The sequence below is a fragment of the Propithecus coquereli genome, unplaced genomic scaffold (assembly GCF_000956105.1).
Source record: "Propithecus coquereli isolate 6110/MARCELLA unplaced genomic scaffold, Pcoq_1.0 Scaffold84, whole genome shotgun sequence".
Classification (NCBI taxonomy): domain Eukaryota; kingdom Metazoa; phylum Chordata; class Mammalia; order Primates; family Indriidae; genus Propithecus; species Propithecus coquereli.
Window position 1 is genome coordinate 1,630,569 of NW_012154618.1, and position 19,599 is coordinate 1,650,167.

At 38.4% G+C, this 19,599-nt stretch overlaps 1 protein-coding gene across 1 annotated transcript in view; it reads right to left on the reverse strand.

The window, feature by feature from the left end:
* Positions 1-7,422, reverse strand: part of TRUB1 (TruB pseudouridine (psi) synthase family member 1) — a 31,775-nt gene extending 24,353 nt beyond the window's left edge. Inside the window, exons 1-2 of the mRNA XM_012663876.1 lie at positions 7,140-7,422; positions 3,453-3,551 (exon numbers count right to left, since the gene is read on the reverse strand). Coding sequence (XP_012519330.1) covers positions 3,453-3,551; positions 7,140-7,422 — 382 coding nt within the window. The remainder of the gene's footprint in view (positions 1-3,452; positions 3,552-7,139) is intronic.
* Positions 7,423-19,599: the final 12,177 nt, after the last annotated feature.

The following is a 19,599-nucleotide window of genomic DNA, read 5'->3' on the forward strand; positions in this document are numbered from 1 at the left end:
TTATCATACAGTTCTGGAGGCCAGAAGTACAAAATGGGTTTAACTAGTTTTAAATCAGGGGGCTGGCATGGTTGTGTTCTTCTCCGGAAGTGGTGGGGAAAATCCTTCACTAGAGCCTCCCTCAGAGAATTTTCTTGCCTTTTCCAGCTTCTAGAGGCTGCTCACATTCCTTGGCTCGTGAGCCCCTCCAAGCTTTAAAGCCAGCAATCACATCTCTCCAACCTCTGCTTCCACTGCCACATCTCTGACTGTCTTCCACCTTCTCTTCTACTTTCAAAGACTCTTGTGATTACACTGGGTCCACCTGGAAATTCCAGGATAATCTCTTTATCTTAAAGTCAGCTCATTAGCAAGCTTAATTCTATCTACAACCTTAATTCCCCCTTGGGATATAACCTAACGTATTCACAGTTATATGTTCTGGAGATTAGAATGTAGATATCTTTAGAGGGCCATTATTTTGCCTACCATGGTATTTTTGAGAATTCTGCAAGCCCTCTTGTAAATACACTATAGAATTATAAAACTGAATTTTAGACTATAATCTTAAATTGTCAGCTAAATTTTTAAATCTATAACATAAATACTACCCCCCCAAAAAACCCAGCAAAAACAGTTTAAAATGTTGAAAGTAAATTTTTTCCACATAGGTCCAGTTTTGTTTTTTTAAAAAAGGCCTTTATAAAGCACTTTATAGGGTAAAGTGTATATGTATATGTTACAGATATTTCATAACATATTTTAATAAAGCTTCTGAGAATTATGGTAGCTACAATGCCCTGTTAAGAGATGAAGAAAATGAGATTCAGGGAGTTTATGGGATGTTCTCAGCATGTGTAGAGTTAGTAAATAAAGCAGCTAATAGCCAGTATACAAACCCAAGTATCATTAGAGTCAAATGTTTATTTTACTATACAATAAAAATAAAAAATCAACTTCTTATAAGTTTCCACAACTGCTAACTTACAGACAATAAATATCCCTTATTCTGTGACTAAATAGCTACAATTTTTTGAACTTTATCTCCCATTGGAAACCACATGCATTAGAAGAAAAATCAATAAATTTGACATATGAACACATTACATCATCATAAAAGTCCCTGTGTGACCAAATATAAATTAAGCCTCCAAATGAAAAATTATTTCCAATACAATTTCTTCCACACATACAAATTTCAGCCCCTTCATAATACTAAAACAGAAGTTGCAACAAGATCCCTTGGTCTCAGGGTAAAAAATAAACTTATTTCATTCACTGCCTTGAGTATCATTATTTTCTGCATACCAATTAGGAACAACCACCAGAAATTAATGGACTATGTCTATTCATAAATAAACAGCAGATCTTGTCCTCTTTTTCCTTGTATTTATTGTACTGAGCCCTGGAAACCAGTAGAGTGGAATAGTTAGGACAAATAGGCTTCAACTCAAGGGCCAACTCTATTCAACTGGTAGAGGCTACCAGGAGTGCTAAGCTGTCTGGAACCAATGGCAAAGGATGCTTTGACTGATTGGTAATTCCTGCCATGAGCACAGGGTGGAAAAATAGCATAAATGCCAGGTATTTGCCATCCCACATTAGGGCAGAGGCTTTGGAACAGAGCAGATCTAGGCTCAAATCCTGACTTTGTCACTCACTAACTCTATGCCAGTGAACATATTACTTTCTCTCTTTGGGTCTTCGTTTCTTCTTCTGTAAAAAGGGGATTATAATACCTACTGTGTGGGTTACAATAAAGATTAAGCTATATAACTTATGAATGTCCTAAACTGAAGACCCCATACACAGCTAGTGTCCAGTAAATGCTGGGCACTAGTTATCATTAGTTAGTATAAAATGGTATCATTAGTTATTATAGTTACTAGTTATCATTAGTTATTATAAAATGGTAAGTTGTCAGAATTTGCCTGTTGAAATCCTCTAATTCAGAAAAATGGATTTCCTTGTGATTTTTTTCAATCTTTAACCTCAAGTAAAAATATTTTTGCCAACAGGAATTAAATAAAATCTATAATTTTAGAAAATACAAAATCATACATTGTTTCTAATTTTCTTAAAACATACTATTTTCTTCACCAATTTTATCCTTTTCTTTTAAATAGAAACTCAATTCCTTTGGATAGCTTAGATCAGAATCTGTTGTTGTTTGTACCTAATTTTCTTTCTAATAAAATGGACTGGATACTGCAGTACAGTATTTTACAAACCATGAGTCACAACCCAATAGTGCATCATGAAATCAATTTAATGGGTTATGATCAATATTTTTAAAAAATGAAACAGAATAAAACATAAAATACCAGAGCATGTAAAAAAGGTAGGTATTTTTGTTCCATAAAAGTTTGTTTCCAGTATGTGAGAAAGGAGGCAATGGGAGGAATCCCAACAGATGGATTTCTGTGACTATCGATGCAGTTAGAAAGTAAAATATACCCTAGCCTGTGTATACATACTTTAGCAGCCCAGAAAGTTAGACTTCAACCTCTACTCGATGCAAAAAAAAAAAGATGGAATAAAAAAGGATAAATGATTTTTCTCCCTTCAATCAATCCTACCAATTTTCTTCCACGAGCAATAAAATGGTCAACTAATATGTCTCCAGGAAAAAAAATGACTTCTCAAGAACTATAAGGTTCACCTTCTCAATAGAGCTATCTCCTAGATTAGATTAGATATAGGCAGAAAAAACAGCTGTGTATCTTGTTGGTAGTCCCCAAGACCACCCCACGTTTGAGGATTGGTAAGTGGCTCAGACCTATATAGTGATGCAGTAGGAATATATAGCTGCAGGTAAGGGAAAAAGACATGGAGAAATCCATGCATTGGCTTCCTTATTCTCTCTGCCTCCTATGAAGGAGGAACACTTGAGCATGCTTCTTTCTCCACAACAAAAAAAAGCAGTGACATGTGTGCAATGACTTTCCTCACAGAAGTTGATCAGAAATTCAGCACCCAGAGTTTTTACTGGGGACTGGGAGGATGATCACCCAGGCACCCTCTGCCTGGGTGGTGGGACAAAATTCCAGATTCCTAGGAGAAAAGCTGGTGTTCACACAAACGGCTGAGGCAAAGCAAACCACCCTTACCAGACAGGGAAGGGTGGGAACACTCCCAAAATCCAAATTCCCACGTACCAGCCAAGGGCAAGCCTTGCAAGCAGGGCCTTCTAAAAATAACAATTTCAGGCCTGCTATGTTAACATTTTTCTGCAGATACAAACCTTTTTTCAAAGTCCCATGAATGCATAAAAGTAGCTATTTCTAATAGTCTTGTATACCTTGTAACACTTAAGGGCATCTTTAGAAGAAGGCACTATAAATTCAGTAGATCTGAAACATTCCAAAGTAGGCTGAAAATGGATGGCTTTAGTCAATCTTATCTGTTCTCAACTAATATTTCTTTCTTATACTAAGTGACAGTTACATTAAGCTTCCTTTCATATCTCTTACCCAGAACTCCTCGGGCTGCACTGTCTAGGGTCCCTCCATGTCCAATTTTCAAAGTCTGCTTTTTCCTCTTGGTCCATTCTGGAGAAGGCATTCCAGCTTCTATAAGAATAATTGGGGTGGAAAAAGATAACTACCAAGACAAATGAAGTAGGAGCTCCATAACCATGAAGGGAAGAGGGGATGGTGTTTTCAAAACAAAGTATTGTACGAAGTTAATATATTAAGAAGACTTTGACCACATTACTAGCAAAGAACAGATTTAAAAATGTACTGCCACCCCTAAATTACAAAGAAATCGTATTCCAAAATTAGCTGTCTAGAAACTAGAATTCACTCTCTAAGAAAAAAGACCTTTTAAAAAAAGAGTAAATATCCCGGCTAATTGACAAAAATGTAGTAAATTCTTGGTAGTAGTGGGCTGTTAGAGAATGATGAAAAGAAGTTAGTTTTAATATAGAAAGATAGTTTTAAAAGTCCTCAATTTCCATTTCTAAATTTCTTCCATGTTATTTGCTGGTACCTCCCACTACCTAACGTTGGGAGTACATTTCATACAGGGCCACTTTTAAGTATACTAACTTCCCAAACTACCTATATCCATTGTCCCCCTCTCCTAATCAAAACTTTCAGTTCATTAAAGAATCTAATCTCAACAAAAGGTTATGTGGGAAGGAAGTAACAGTTAAATTGCATCTTAATTTCCAAAGCATTTAGCTTTTTTTTAAAAAAAGAGGATGCCAACCTGGCTTACCTCATATTCCTGTTGTAAAGATAAAATAATGTTACCTCAAAGTGCTTGATAAACTACAAAGCACTATAAGTTGTTATGATGATGATGATGGCATATAACAATTTACTGAGAGAATACTGGCTATTAGACTTCAAATGAAGAAACACAGAAGAGCAGGAAAAGTTGTATTGGTCTATACCCTCCCAAACCCATCAAAAACCTTCCTTATCACCACTGACACCAAGAAGATAAAAAATAGAGCAAAAGAAAACTAAAAGAGAGGACAAAGAAAGGACAAGGAGAAAGCAAAGCCAACAGTGGAAGAGAAGCCAGAGTAAATGGTTGAAAGGATTTGTTGGGTTGCTCCGCCTCTCAGCATAATTACTACCCTACTGGTAGTGGTCTCTGGAACATGTCCTGGTGTGATGCTCTGATTACATCACCATGCCTGGAAAGGCATGGTTGTCTGCTTTGACATATGCTTTGACTTCTACGGCCAGACCTAGGGTTCAAACTCTTCACCTTTCACTTGCAACCTATCATGAATCTCTCATCCATGAATTTATAGAAACCTTTTGGGGAATTCTTTGCATTTTCAACTTGACATTCCTTGGAGTATGAAGGCTTCATAAATGTGCTATTTTCCTCTTGTGCCCAAATTTACCTCCTTCTAACTTGCAGACACATCACCTCTGTTATATCGGAATTTGGTTCACCCCACTGAACCAAATATTCATGAATAAATATTTATTAAAGTCTTTCCTAGCTATAAAATTTTGGTATGTTTCAGGCCTTGAAGGATTCAAACAGACAATGAAAAGTGGGGATTTATAGTATGTCAGAAATCGATGTAAGGGGCCGGGAGCAATGGCTCACGCCTGTAATTCTAGCACTCTGGGAGGTCAAGGCGGGCGGATCGTTTGAGCTCAGGAGTTCGAGACCAGCCTGAGCAAGAGCGAGACCCTGTCTCTACTAAAAATAGAAAGAAATTAGCTGGACAACTAAAAACATATAGAAAAAATTATCCAGGCATGGTGGCTCATACCTGTAGCCCCAGCTACTCAGGAGGCTGAGGCAGGAGGATCGCTTGAGCCCAAGAGTTTGAAGTTGCTGTGAGCTAGACTGATGCCACGGCACTCTAGCCCAGGCAACAGAGCAAGACTCTGTCTCAAAAAAAAAAAAGAAAGAAAGAAATCAATGTAAAGAAAGGCAAGGAATGTTATTAGAGGCTGTGACCATTGATTGTGGCCTAAACTGGTGGTCGTCAAACATGGCCGGCATCAGAATGTGGGTATCTTTAAGAACCTTCCCAGGTAATTTTGACAGTGAGTTAGAATGAGATTTGGGAAGCCCTAGTCTAGCTAACATAATACAGAATGGGCCAATCACAATTCTATATTCTAAGCAATGCAGAAATGGAGGATAATGAGAATGTCTACAGCTGAATGAGTGGCTTCCAGAAGATGGCCTACCAACAGCCTTGAAACAATCACTTTTAACTAAGTTTCAACAAGAAACTTTAGTTCTTGGAGGCAGATTAATCGGAAGGCCAGGACATGGCTTTGACCTTCTCAGAAACTTGTCTGAAAGAATGGTAACCATTACCTTGAGGAACAAAGAAGCCATAGTTTAGCTAACAAATCAAAAAAGCAGTAATTCTATCAAGGAAAAAAAGCTCTATGATGACATCACAATACTTATATTCCTCACTTCAACATCCAATATATGACCCATTCTTACAGGCAACGAAGTATAATGAAAGCATAACAAATGAATAAGTAGGTACAACACTGGAATTAAACATCTACAAGAGTGTACCTATTTGCCAATAAATATTTAAATCTGTATTGTGCCGGTTATAAGTAACAAATTCCCATCAGAATAATTTGGTTTTGCAATTGCACTTGTACCCCATGAATATATACAAATAAAAAATAAATGAAACAAAAAGAATAATTTCATTTTGCATTTAAAAAAAAATGTAAAGTTTGCCAGGGGATACTAAACAACGTAAGAAAGTTCCTGTAGTGGTTTAATGGCAAGATGGGATAGGGCCAAACTCTGAAGGGCCTTGAATAACTTAGCTAAATAGTTTTACCACCAAAAGCTGCAGAAATTACCAGGCTCTGAGCTCAGTTAGGGGAAAAGATGCTTTCTTTCATCTTGACATCTCTATAGGTTGGCACAGATCTGACTTACTGCAGGTGTCCAACAAACTGAAGGTTCCTTGATGTCACTGTGTGAAATGATCTACTGGGAGATGAACTGCGTGGGCTTTTCTATCTTCCCAGTGTATATGAGTAAACAAATTAAAAGAATGCACTTAAGTGATCAAGTTATATTTACTCTTCTCAAAATGTGGTCCATAGACTACTTACACTAGAATCACCTGGAGCAATTGCTTCAAAATGCAATTTCCTAAAAATACTCCCGACGCTCAGAATTACAACCTGAGAGGGCAGGAATTAGGAATCTACATTTGTATAAGAGAATTTAAGTAATTCTTATGCCCACTGAAACGTGAAAACCGCTGTAATAAGTCTTGGTTAACTAAGCATTTCCAATTATTTTTAAGAATTCAACTTTAAGGGTGCAGAGCCAGTGCTTCCTTTTGGTGGAGTTCATCCACAGGAACCAAACAAAAGCCTCCTGAGCGATTCGATTACATAAAGTAGGTCTGCATGCTCATGGACGAAGGTTTACTGTGTAAGTATGGGGCGGGGGCCGGGAGAGGGAGGAGTCCCCCTTGAAAACTACAATTGCCAACTAGGCTACAGGAGTTTAGGCTAAGGCAAGTCCAAGCCTGAGATGCCCCAGATTTCTGTGCAGAGCTAATTCAGTGGTCGTTCTCCCTTTCCCTTCCTTTAATCTCATGAGCCATGAGCATGGCGAAAAGCCCAATGTGCTCCCCTCTCGCGTAGACTGCCTCAGCCTGGTCCCCACCCGGGCTGCAGTACCTGCCAGCAGCTTCTCCTTCAACCGATTCAGCAACTCGGCTGAAGTGGGCCCTTTGGGCTTGTGCACAGCGAACACGCCGCTCAGAGACAGCAGCTTAGTAGCTAAAGCGGCCTTGGAGACCCTGGCTTCGGATCCGGTCCTGGCCGCGGCCGCAACGGTCGCCGCTGCAGCCATAGCTGAAGGGGTCGTAGCCATTGCTGCGGCTGTTCCTGCAGTTTCAAGGACTGGGACAGTGTCTGTCTTTGAAGAGGACGACGGCACCGCCGCTTCGGCAGCAGCCATGCTTTTGTAAGCCAGATCTGTTTTTTACCCTGGAGGCGCATACTGATGACGCAACAAGAGTGCGCCTGACATACCTCTCTTGCCCATACAGCAAAGCTGGGCGGACTGGAGGGGGTCGCAAGGGCTTGTGGGAATTGTAGTCCATAGTTTTCCCGTTCTGGCCGAGGATTTGTGCCCTCTGAGGGCTCTGGTGGAGCCGTTTTTCTCCTGTAGTCCTACCTACTTTTTACGTGGGCTTAGTTGCGTGCTGCACCGGTAGTTTGGAGCTGCAGTCCTAAACTTTCCGACCCCAAATGCCAAGGCAGTATATTTTAGGCAGGGAATCTCTTCATATCCCGTAGCATCCTCGTCTCTGGAACTAAGAGGACCCAACATCCAAGAATAGAAAACTTGAAATACTAACTTGTGCTGCGGCTTGTAAAAATCCGTGGCTCCCTGGGCTCACTGGTTTATTCGATTTATTGTGCTCTTGGATTCACATTCACGTTCAGAATTAAAATATATGCGAATGTAAACTCTATTGGAGCAAGGAACCTATGTATCTTGTTCACTGCGATATCCCAAATGCCTCACGCATAGTAGGCGCTTAAATAACTGCATGGGAATATATAAATGAATACGAGTTCTTCAACTTCCCCAAAGAAAAGGTCAAGGCAATGGTAATTTATTTGGGCTTATTTTGATGTCCCTCATGCCCCCTTGTTCACCTCCAAAGCCCTACCGCCCCCATGGCAATTCTTAATAATTCTAAGATTTTTAATACGAACTCTTCTGCGGGTTGCATTCCTAGTACACATTGCTTAGATATCAAAAGGCATTGTTGCAATTCAAAAAAATTAACTGCTTTCAATTTGAGACCTTCTCTCTAAAAGTTACTCACTCCCCAGCAAAACTGAGCAACATTCTAGCACAAGGCAGAATGGAGAAAAATTCTTCATTTTACTTCTGCTCCAGATACATTAAATGCTATCATGAGTATTGTGAGACAGATAAAGTTCATTTTCATTGTTTTCCCAGTTTCCTTACAGCCAGCTTTTCTTATCATCATCCTCTTGGACATTAATATCTGCTATCCTAATGATGCCTCTTAGCAGTTGAGAATAACAATTACGGGACTCCATTTGAACTTGCACCCATTTATGCAACACATACACGGCAGAACAATTGTTTTAAACACAATATTTATTCTATATTTTAACCTTTTCCCCATTTCAATCAGATCACCAGACTCCAATTAAATCTTTGTCTGGGGTGCACAACAACGTGAATGTATGCAATGCCACAGAACTACACACTTACAATGGTGAAGATGGAAAATTTTATGTCATATAAAATTTCTGAGGGAGTTTTTGCAGAATGGAAAGCTGAGACTCCTAGAAGGAAGTCACCTACTCTTGTGTTCTTACTATAAAAGCCTAAACTAACTGAAAAGATTATGCAGGGGGGGTGCCTTGGAGGCCAGAAGAGAATTATTTAGATAATAGCAGAGAGAAACTGAAAGACTGGCATGTTGCATGATTAGGGGAGACCTGGGCCTGCTTCAAGATTTTCCCTTTTCCAGGAAGGTGTCAAGACTTCAGAAGGGATAGCTGCACCCTAGGGAGCAAGGTATTCTTTAACCGCAGCAAAGATTTCTGTGTTCTCCTCTTGGCATGGAAGCAGAGAGCCAGGAACTTGAAGGGAAGGTTTCAGGCTTAAACAATGATGACATAGAGATTAGAGGCCTTTTCTCAATTGTGTGGATATCAGCAAGCTTTCCTAATTCTCTTGTGACTCTGGAGTGGAAGACGCAGAGGGGAGGCAGAACTAGGAATGACAAATAATGCTTATATTTGAATTCTCCATCAGCCCAGTGCAGAATCAGAGTTAATTTGATTTATTAAAAAAAAAAAAAGAAATGGGTATGTCTTGCACATTTGATTTCTGGGATGCTAGGGTACAATAAAATTAATTCTGCTCTGCTATCAAATGTGCATTCTTGGCATCAGAAGCACCAAGCTCTAATTTTCTGAGGTCACCTATGTCTCCCACATTAGGCGAGCCTTGAATTCACAGGTCATCTTACTTAATACATGTATGAGTTTGGACTCTTTGGTTAGAAGCAACAGAAACTGATTCATACCAGCTTGGAGGTGTGGGAGAGAATTTATCAGAAGTAAACTGGAATACTATTCAGAACCTGAGAAGTTCTCTCTCTCTCTCCCCCCACCCCACCACCACCCCCTTCTGTCTTTTTGGCTGCTCATCCTTCTTCACTTGTCTCACCTTCATTCTTCTCTCCTACTTCTAACAGACTTTTTTTTCTACTCCTCATTCCACATCTTTGTTTTAAACCTATACCAAGGACTCGAGAAAGGCATAGTTTTTAACAGTTCAGAGAAAAAGATGGACATGTTCCATCTTTCCATGATTTCCATCACGAAATTTGAGAGAGCTGGAAAACTCTATAAAAAAAAATCTTCTGTCTATGCAATTGAAAATTATCCTAATAAGGAAGAAAATGGTAAAGTAATTAAAGAAACCAGTGGTTGGCTGCACAAGGAACTCTGCTGTGAGCTGAGGAGTCTAAAGGAAATACATTATGGTATCTTTAGAAGTAATACCTGGAAAGTTTTACTTTCTAAGGCATAAATATCTGTAATGTTTTAATTTTGAACATATATTTCTTTTATAATTAGGAAAAATAGTAGCAACAAAATAAATCTTAAGATTAACCAAAGAATATGTTTGTTTCTTTAAAAAAGACAGGGAAGATAATAAAAAACTAGAAATTATCACAAGCATGTAGGAGTAAAGGCCAGAAAAGCTAATATCGAAATGATCTTTGAATAGGAAAAAAATCCCAGAGATGGTAAAAGAAAACAAAAATGAACTTTGAAAACAGATTTTAAAAAAGAAAGAAAAAATCAAAAAAGAGACAGATTCACTGCTGAAGGCCAATAAGATAAAGGTAATGAACGCCAAAGGCCCAGCACACCTCCCACTTTGCCTGTCTTCTCCATCAAGGAGAATGATTTTTTGGGTGGAAATAGGAAGAGCAAGCAATTAATAAGAAGAGAATGATGTCTATGAGGGTGAAAAGATTGGAAGAGGACATCTCCCTGGACTAAGTGAGGTTAGATCTTCTGGTCCTGGCAATTATATCTTGGGGTGGGGTGGGGAGAGGGGATATATGACAACTTGCAAAAGAAATTGCTTAAGGGAACAAACTTTCGTTAAATAAATGCTATGTGCTGACATTTAGTATGTTCCTCAATGTTCCTAGTAACTCTCAAGTTGTGCTAGTGGAGAAAATAAAGTGTAGACTGGATGCTAGAACTTCACTATAAGGTAGGTATTATCATTATTATTATTATCCCCATTTTATAAGTGAGGAAACTAAAACTAAATGAGGTTAGATAATATGGCCAAGGACATATAGCTCACATAAAGTCAGTGGATATGTCAGGGGTCCCCAAGACCAACCACAGGGTGGATTCACTAGAAAGACTCAAGGATTCAGAAAAGCTATAATACTCATGGTTACAGTTTGTTATAGTGAAAGGATACAGATTAAAATCAACAAAAGGAAAAGGCACATGGAATGAAGTCTAGTTATCTTCTCTCAGTGGAGTCACATGCACCATGCACGGCACTTAATTCTCCTAGCTGAAGTGTGACATGTTTGAAGTGTTGTCCACCAGGGAAGCTCGCCTGAGCCTTGATGTCCAGAGTTTTTACTGCAAATCAGTCATGCAAACACAGTGCCTGCAGGACTGACCTTAGCCACTCAGTCTCTAGTCTCAGCGGTTAAATTGATACAATGGTGGCCCAAGGCCTCAGCTATACAAAAACATTCTTGGGTGGGTGCAGTGGTTCATGCCTGTAATCCTACCACTTTTGGAGGCTAAGGCAGGAGCACTGCTTGAGGCCAGGAGTTCAAGACCAGCCTGAGCAAGAACGAGACCTTGTCTCTAGAAAAAATAGAAAAATTAGCTGGGTGTGATAGCATGTGCCTTCCAGCTACTCAAGAGGCTGAGTCAGGAGGATTGCTTGAGCCCAGGAGTTTGAAGTTGTAGAAAGCTATGATGCCACAGCACTCTAGCCCAGGCAACAGAGTGAGGCCCTATCTAAAAAAAAAATTCTTATCAAGCAGGACATTCCAAAGGCTCAGAGGTTGTCTCTCAGGAGCCAGAAAAAGGCCATTTTTTTCTTTGGAATGAACAGAGTTTGAGTAACCCAAGCTTGCTGGGTTAACCCTTTACAGCACAGTAGATAGGCTGGCACTGGAACCCCTGCCTCATTCCAAATCCTCCCAAGCCTGCTACAACCACTGCCAAAGATCTTGGAGGAATCATGGAGAACTACTTCTGGACTAATTCCAGAAGACATAATTTGGGTAAATATTATTTCAGTTTTCAAATGGAATTGAAGGCAAATTCAGTAAATTACAAACAATAAATCTGGACAAAATTCTAGAGTAAGTTCCTAATAAGATAATTGCATAAAAAGAAACTGGTGATCATAAAAAGCCAGAATGAGTTTGTTAATTCAACAAACATTTATCAAGAATGTACTATGTGTAAAGCATTGGGAATTCATCAGTAAGCAAACAGTCCCAATCTCTGCTTTGCCAGAGTTTAGAATTCAGCAAACATATATTGAGCTTCTACTATGTGCCAAATGTAAAAGTCAAGTTCTTACCTTTAGAACTCTTTTTAAACAAGTCACGTTGTACTAACACAGTCCCTTTTTTGGTAAGTTCACTAGACTAGTAAGTGAAGAAAATCAGTAACCATGGTTTATCTGTAATTAAGCAAGCTACTGGGTAAGGTTTATCATGATACTCTCAAGAACAAGATCATGAAATGTGAGCATTGTAAGGAAAGTTAGATGGAATAGCTTTTGAAAAAGAATGATGTTTGACGGATTAATGTCACTCAAAAGAGATTATTTCTAGTGTTGTATAACAGGGCAGCATCTGGGGCCCTGTCCTGACCAAAAATTCAAGTATCATTGACTTGTATGAAGTTATATTAATAGAAAGTACGTGTACATCATTTGCCATTGACAAGAAGCTTGGAAAAGAGTGTAAATACATCTGAGGATGGAAAGAGCTTCCAAAAAGATAAATTCTGAGCACTTATCATGTGCCAGGCATAGTGATTAGCACAATAGCTCATTTAACCCACATGCAACTCATCTAACAATTCTGAGAAGTATTATTACCGTGTAAAGATAAGGAAATTGAGGCTCAAAAAGATTAAGCAGCTTGCTGAAGGTCTAGCAAGTAATAAGGGGCCATTAGATTTAGTAGAACCCAGGTTTACCTGAGTTCAAAGCCTATAGTCTTAACCAGTTCCCATACAGATAGGTTAGAGAGAGAAGTTGGAGAGCTAGCTGAATATAAATGAATTTTTACAGAGATGACTATTATTAGGTCATAGAATATGAATGCTAAAAAAACAATATTCAAGGGTAGGTCATAGGAAACATATATTAGAATCAATTTAAATGAAAAAGTCTTGGGGATCGCAGTCTAGAATAAGCTTTACATGAGTGCAATATAAGCTTTATGTGAACATAAAATGGCCACCAAAACAGCTAATGTAATTTTGGAAGCAATAACAATTATCATGTCTAGACTGGGGGAGTCGTTATCGGGTCCTGATAATATGGCTGACTCTAGGTAATAACTCATATTCCAGGTCTTCCCCTGTCTCAATATATCTTGTCCTCTGCCATCGTAAAAAAGGCAATTTGATCAACTATCTTCAGGAAGGTATTCTGTGGAACCAAATAAAATTGCTACATTTTGTAGGTCAAAATATTTGAAAATCAGCGATTTCAATCTAATGTTAACACCTGATGATAACTTGATGTGTCACTCCTCTAGGAGCATTTGCATGTTAGCTGAGGAATCCAAGAGCCAATGGTCCAGATTAGGAAGAGGAGATACTTGCGGACATGGAGACATTCTCAGGCTTGCCAAATCACACCATGCCCAACCTACATTTTCTTGACAGTTTATTCCATTAAGCTATACCAATACCTCTTTATGGCATTGTCAACCTACGTCCATTCAAATAAATTAATGTTCCTATCTCAGCTGACTCATTTGGCGGTAAAACCTAGGCCACCTGCCAGTGCATTAGCTGGCTCACGCATCCTCTCTATCAAAAAATATATAGCATATTTTCACATTAATAAGCAAAAAGCAACATATCCTCCCTCCTCCAATCTAGGAGTTTGGAATAAAACAAATGTGAAAAATTTAAAGCGCAAATAGGTGGAAAAGAGGGGAAATGATGCAGCCAGGCCTGGGAGGACAAAGGCACTTCACAATATATAAAATAGGAGTACTAGAATTTTTCGCTTTTTAAGTCCTTAAAGAAATCCCTGTAATTACTCCTGAGCTCTCAGAATACTTCATTCAAATCATGATTGATTCCCTACAAAGCATCAGTGTTATCGAGGGACATTCAGGAATTTAATAAAGTCTCAGATACATACAATTATAAATATTGAAATTTATTAAATTGCATTAATAGTATAAATATAGTTGAATGTATATTTTCTATATATGGTTATATATGTTAGGTAAATTACAACTACGATAGAACAGACTACTCTGGAATTGATCAAATATTGTCTTTAATGCTGCTAAAATAACACAGTAGATATGACTTATGTTATTTATCATTCACTTATTGATTAATTTGTATAACAAATGTTTATTTTGCATTTGCTCGGTGATAGGCACATAAAATATCTTTCATATTGACCCCTGCTTCAAATAGTTATTTTTATAAACAGCTTGGAGAAAGTGCTATCAGTATCTGTTTTTGAGTGGGTTCTGCAGATTTGGAGTATTTAAAACCATTCTATATTCACATTTCAAAGAAAATGTACAAATTGTCTTCATTGACTAATTTACACTATCGTAGGTTGAGGAATGTCCTTCTGCGACTTCAGTTTTCTTTAAACGTTTAATAATGTTCTCCACTTGAGGAAGGTTTAAGGCCGGCTTCAGAGACAGAAGTGATGGATGTTTCCCATTACCAGGTTGGAAAGGCCTCTTATTTAGCATGGACCATGCCTAGAGGCGAACTGTGAAAGAAAGCTTTACCCTCTGTCATTTTTTATCTCAAAACTCCTGAAGGCTTCAACCTTTCCAATTATTACTTAATTGAATTTAGAAAATCATGATCTTCCCTTTTAATATTTTACCGGCTTTTAAACATAAAATTGATTTGGGGGGAGCCTGGAGAAGGTTTGGATATGTTCCTCTTAATCTGTGATTTGGTATCTATTCCACGATTTAGAAAACATCTGAAAGTTTTGGTGCAGTTGGAAAACAAAAATACGTTCTCATTCTTGGAGCCAAAGCATATCTGCCTAAGTTTCTTGATTCTTATGGTTAACTTTCAGTATGGAAAAACATATCAAAAAAAGCAAAGCTTGAGTATGAATCCTAAAATTATTTTTTACTACTTAACATTGAATTGCAAATATTATACATTTATTATTGAGAATCTCAAGTTCTGACCTATACCCACATCTTATATGCACATAAAGGTTACTTTTTCTTTTCTATTCTACTCTCCTACTTTGAATAGCACTAATTAACCATGAACACCCAATCATTCTTTTCCCCAGAAATAAAATTTACTTCTACTTCACAGAGTTTCTGAAGAGAAAGAAAACAATACTCTTTTAGTTCCCTCAGAACACACTGAAGCCAGGCTCTGTGGCTCATGCCTGTAATCCCAGCACTTTGGAAGCCAAGGGTGGGGAGGATCCCTTAAGGCCAGGAGTTCGAGACAAGCTGGGCAACATAGGGAAACTCCATCTCCATGAGAAATTTTTTTAAAAAACTTAGCCGGGTGCGGTGGCATGCCCCTGTAGTCCCAGCCGCTGGGAGGCTGAGATGGGAAGATAGCCTGAGCCCAGGAGTTAGAGGTTACAGTGAGCTATGGTCGGGCCGCTGCAAAAAAAGACTACACTTAAACTCAATATTGCTGGGCTTTGATCAGTTTCTTAATGTGCACCATTGGAACTTAAAGTTCATGTCTGGTTTGTGAATTGGCCATGAAACCTCTGTCAATGGCTGAACTTTCTTATTTTATCTTATTCTGCTAAAGGTTATATCTACCCAACAAATTTATCTTCGATAATAAATATTCCAGGGGAGCAACTCTCTCTCTCTCCCTTTCTCTTCCTTTCTCTCTCCCATCTCTCACTCTCTCATGCACGCATGTGCACACGTGCACACACACACACACACACACACACGTATAGATAGTCCCCTACCTATGACAGTTCGACTTAAAATTTTTCAACTTTACAATGTTGCAAAAGCAATACCCATTCAATAGAAACCGTACTTCGAATACCCACACGACCATTCTATTTTTCACTTTCAGTACAGTATTCAGTAAATTACATGAGATATTCAACAGTTTATCATAAAATAGGCTCTGTGTTAATGATTTTTGCCCAATCGCAGATTAATGTAGGTGTTCTGAGCACGTTTTAAGGTAGGCTAGGCTAAGCTATGATGTGTGGTAGGTTAGGTGCATTAAACGCATTTTCAATTTAAGATATTTTCTGTTTACACTGGGTTTGGGGGGACATAACCCCATCAAAAGTCAAGGAGCATCTGTATATAGTTTTTAGAATAATATTTATATCCTGCTGTCTATAGTACAAAATAAATATTCCATAATTCATCAGAAAGCTGGGATACCTATGGAATTCATAAAGCTACCAGTCTATGCAATTCATCAAACAGAAGGGCAAGCTCATATATAAAGTTTTAACCTTGATCCATTTTGAAGTTTATAGCCAGCTTGTTTTATTAAACATATGTATCTAATATTTATATATTTCACGTGCATAAATTTTATTTTCTGATTACTAGGAAGGCACATTTAGCTCACACTTCAGCATATAATAGATAGGGATGCCAGGCAAGAATTTTCAGACTTAGTGTCACTTTATTGAGAGATGTTTTCTTTTCTGATAAATGGCTTTGAAAGCAGCCATATAGTCTTCCCCTTACCTCATCTCCCCCACCTTGCAGAGTTTGTCAGTGCACCTTTATAACCTGCCTGAAGAGAATTATAATCTGCAGTGTGACTTTGCCAGCCATTAATCTTCCTCCCATTTTAGAGGTCCGGAAGATGAAATCCCTAGAGCATGTCTTCCCCTGGCCTCGGAGTCATCCTGTTAGCTTCTTTAGTCACAGATAAAAGAGCAATCTTGTGCTTTCACCGCTGGTCCCTGGGGGCAGGGCCAGCCACACAACTCGTTTCCTCAGATTTTTTCCAGGAAGGTTTCATGCTTGTCACCAACCAACAGAAAATCAACCCTATCAACTCCACTTAAGGTATCACTCTAAGCAGAAGATGTTTTCACAGCCAGGACACGGCTCTAAAAATAAGGAAATGACACATGCAATTGAAATCTTAAATATATTATCATTTAGGGTTTGGGGGAAGAATTATTTTAAAAGCCTTCATAAAATAACATTTTCTGCCAGCAGCAACATTTTATCACCAGTTGCAATAACTAACTCCTTAAATGCCTGACTTCCCTTAGAAGTCATGAATAAGCCAATTCTGATTCCTGGGTACATAAATTGTCCAGGATGTCTCTTCCAAATACCAAATTATATGTCTATATTCTGCCTACAGAAGAGTCCTGAAAGAATCTTATCACTTTGTATTATTCCCTGAAATACTCCACCATGGTAGGGGAAAGGACCCAACGCCCAATCGATGTGGCGTGTAAATTACACCACTTAAAAGTATCTTCAATTTCTGTCACTAAGTCCCGTGATCAAAATTACTGGAAGGTTCACCAGTATGTCCATACATTTCCTTTTTCACTGAGAAATGTACATTCAAACTCAGGAAACATTTTTACCTCTTGGGCCACTGGTCACTAATTGGTCCATTCAACATGCGTCAAACACCTCCTGAAAACAGAGCCGTTGTTCCAGGATCCATGTTGAGGACTTCTGGGGTAGATATATGCCCTAGAGAGCCCCAGTGCTCACTAGTACAGCAAAAACAGGCTCAGGAAAGAGAAACGATCTATTCTGGGAATCCTAGCGGTATCACTGGAAAACCATATTGGTAACTTATAAACATGATTTAAATGTTACATATTTATATTGAGAATGATCTAAACCATGCTTCTTAAACTACTTCTGGTGAAGGACAAGTGAATTGAAATGCCCTATCCATTGCAGACCGATAGTTTTGTAAAAAACAATAAAAATGAATTACTAGAAAAATAAATTTTAAAAGCCCAAAACACGATGCCACATCTATTATTATTATTATCATACTCTGTCAAATTGCTATAAAAGTTCCCAAATGTTTATTCTCAATTTTTGTATTAATTTCATCACATGCTGATAACCCATAGTTCTCTGACTCACACTGGTCTACAGATCAGGCTTTAAGAATCACTGACCTAAACTATTGTCTTTTTTGCTTTTCTTATTTGCTTGAAGCGTGTACCCTTAGACATTGTGATCAAGCTGAGATGTAAGCTTTTTCAGGGAAATCTTCCCTCAGAAGAGGAATGATCCCTTGCTAGTGTAGTGATAAATATCTACCAACCCAAAGCTCATCTTTTCCTTTCTAGAGATAAAATATTATTGCGGAATAAACACAGGTTTTGGATTCAGACCCAGGTTCGAAACATGATCTGTCATTGATTAGCTGTGTGACCTTTGCCAAGTTACTTAACTACTCTGAGCTTTTTTCTTAATCTGTAAAATAGGGTGGTAGTAATGACTTCCTCTCAAGATTGTTATAAAGATTAAATGCTGCAATGTATAAAGTGTACCTGGAATGAAGTAAATATGCAATAAATGGAACTATCATTATTATAGATGGAAGCTCACTAAACTGGGAGCTGCTTCGAGGCAAGTTGTAAGGGGAAAAAAACCACATCTTTTTCTTTGTATATGCCCCAGCTCCTAGCTCAGTGTCCAACAATAAATGCATATGGGCATAAAGGGAAAGGGAAGGGAGGAAAGCATAAAAGAAGAAAGGAAGAGAAGAAAAAAAGAAAGCAAAGAGAGAATGCAATGTCAGTCCTGGTAAATCCAAGGTTTTCTGCCTTTAATGAGTTTCAGAAAGTGCTTCATTATAACTTGCAGAAATTGGAACGGGTGAGACGTAAATTCCTTGGTTAGCTGCCAATGAGGGTTCAAAGTGGGGTCACTATCCTTTATTTGGCATGGGACACCATTCTGCAGTCATTGGACTATCTATCAGTCAGCGGGTACTTATTGAGCAGCGTACATGAGAGGCAGGCAAAGCACGAGGTGGTACGACTCTGGGACACACCTATTTAATTGGAGATGAAAAAAAGATTAGATGGCTTGCCATCATCCTGAAAACTAGAAATTGTTCATAGCTCCTAAAAGAGACATACTTGGCAGTTTTTTACGAACAAATAAAAAGAAAGGGTGTCAGTGATTTCTAATGTGTAACTTAAGTTGGATGTCATTATTCAGGTCGACCTACAGGAGCAGAACTTGCTTTGCAGACAGAAGTGGTGGGGCAGGCTGAATGAGATTATTTATAACTCGCCCCTCTTCAGGATTGCTGATGGGAACTGCGGAGTATTATTCCTTTTTGCAGATGACGTCAGTTATTTTGGTGTGTGTTCTTGGACCGTGGTTTTTTTCTAAAAGGTTAACTGGCCACAGATGTGATAGGAAATGATATCGGTATTTGGCTTTTTGCGAGTACAGTCTTTAACTGGATAACCTAACCTGTAACCAGGTATTAGTGTTCGATGATTTATTTAAAGACTACAACCTTTTCTTTGCTCTTCTTTTGTAGCAAAGAATTGCCATTGGAGAAAGTACATTTTGTTTTCTTCCAAAGAAAGAATCACATTTGGCCACTTTCAATATTCTGTAGAAGGCACAATGCTTTTTCTTGCACTTACTATAAAAGCTTTTCTGTGATTTTTTTAAAGTACTTAACTTGGTAGTTCCAGCAAGAAAAAGATTTTAGGTTTTACTGAGAGTAAAGTAAAATATTCACCTAACAGCAATAATACAATGCTCTATGCTGTGCGAATACTTAATATGGTAATTACTTCTCTGGATAGAATTGATAATGACGGCTTTTCTCTAAAGTAATTCTCTCTTATTTCTAGGGATGA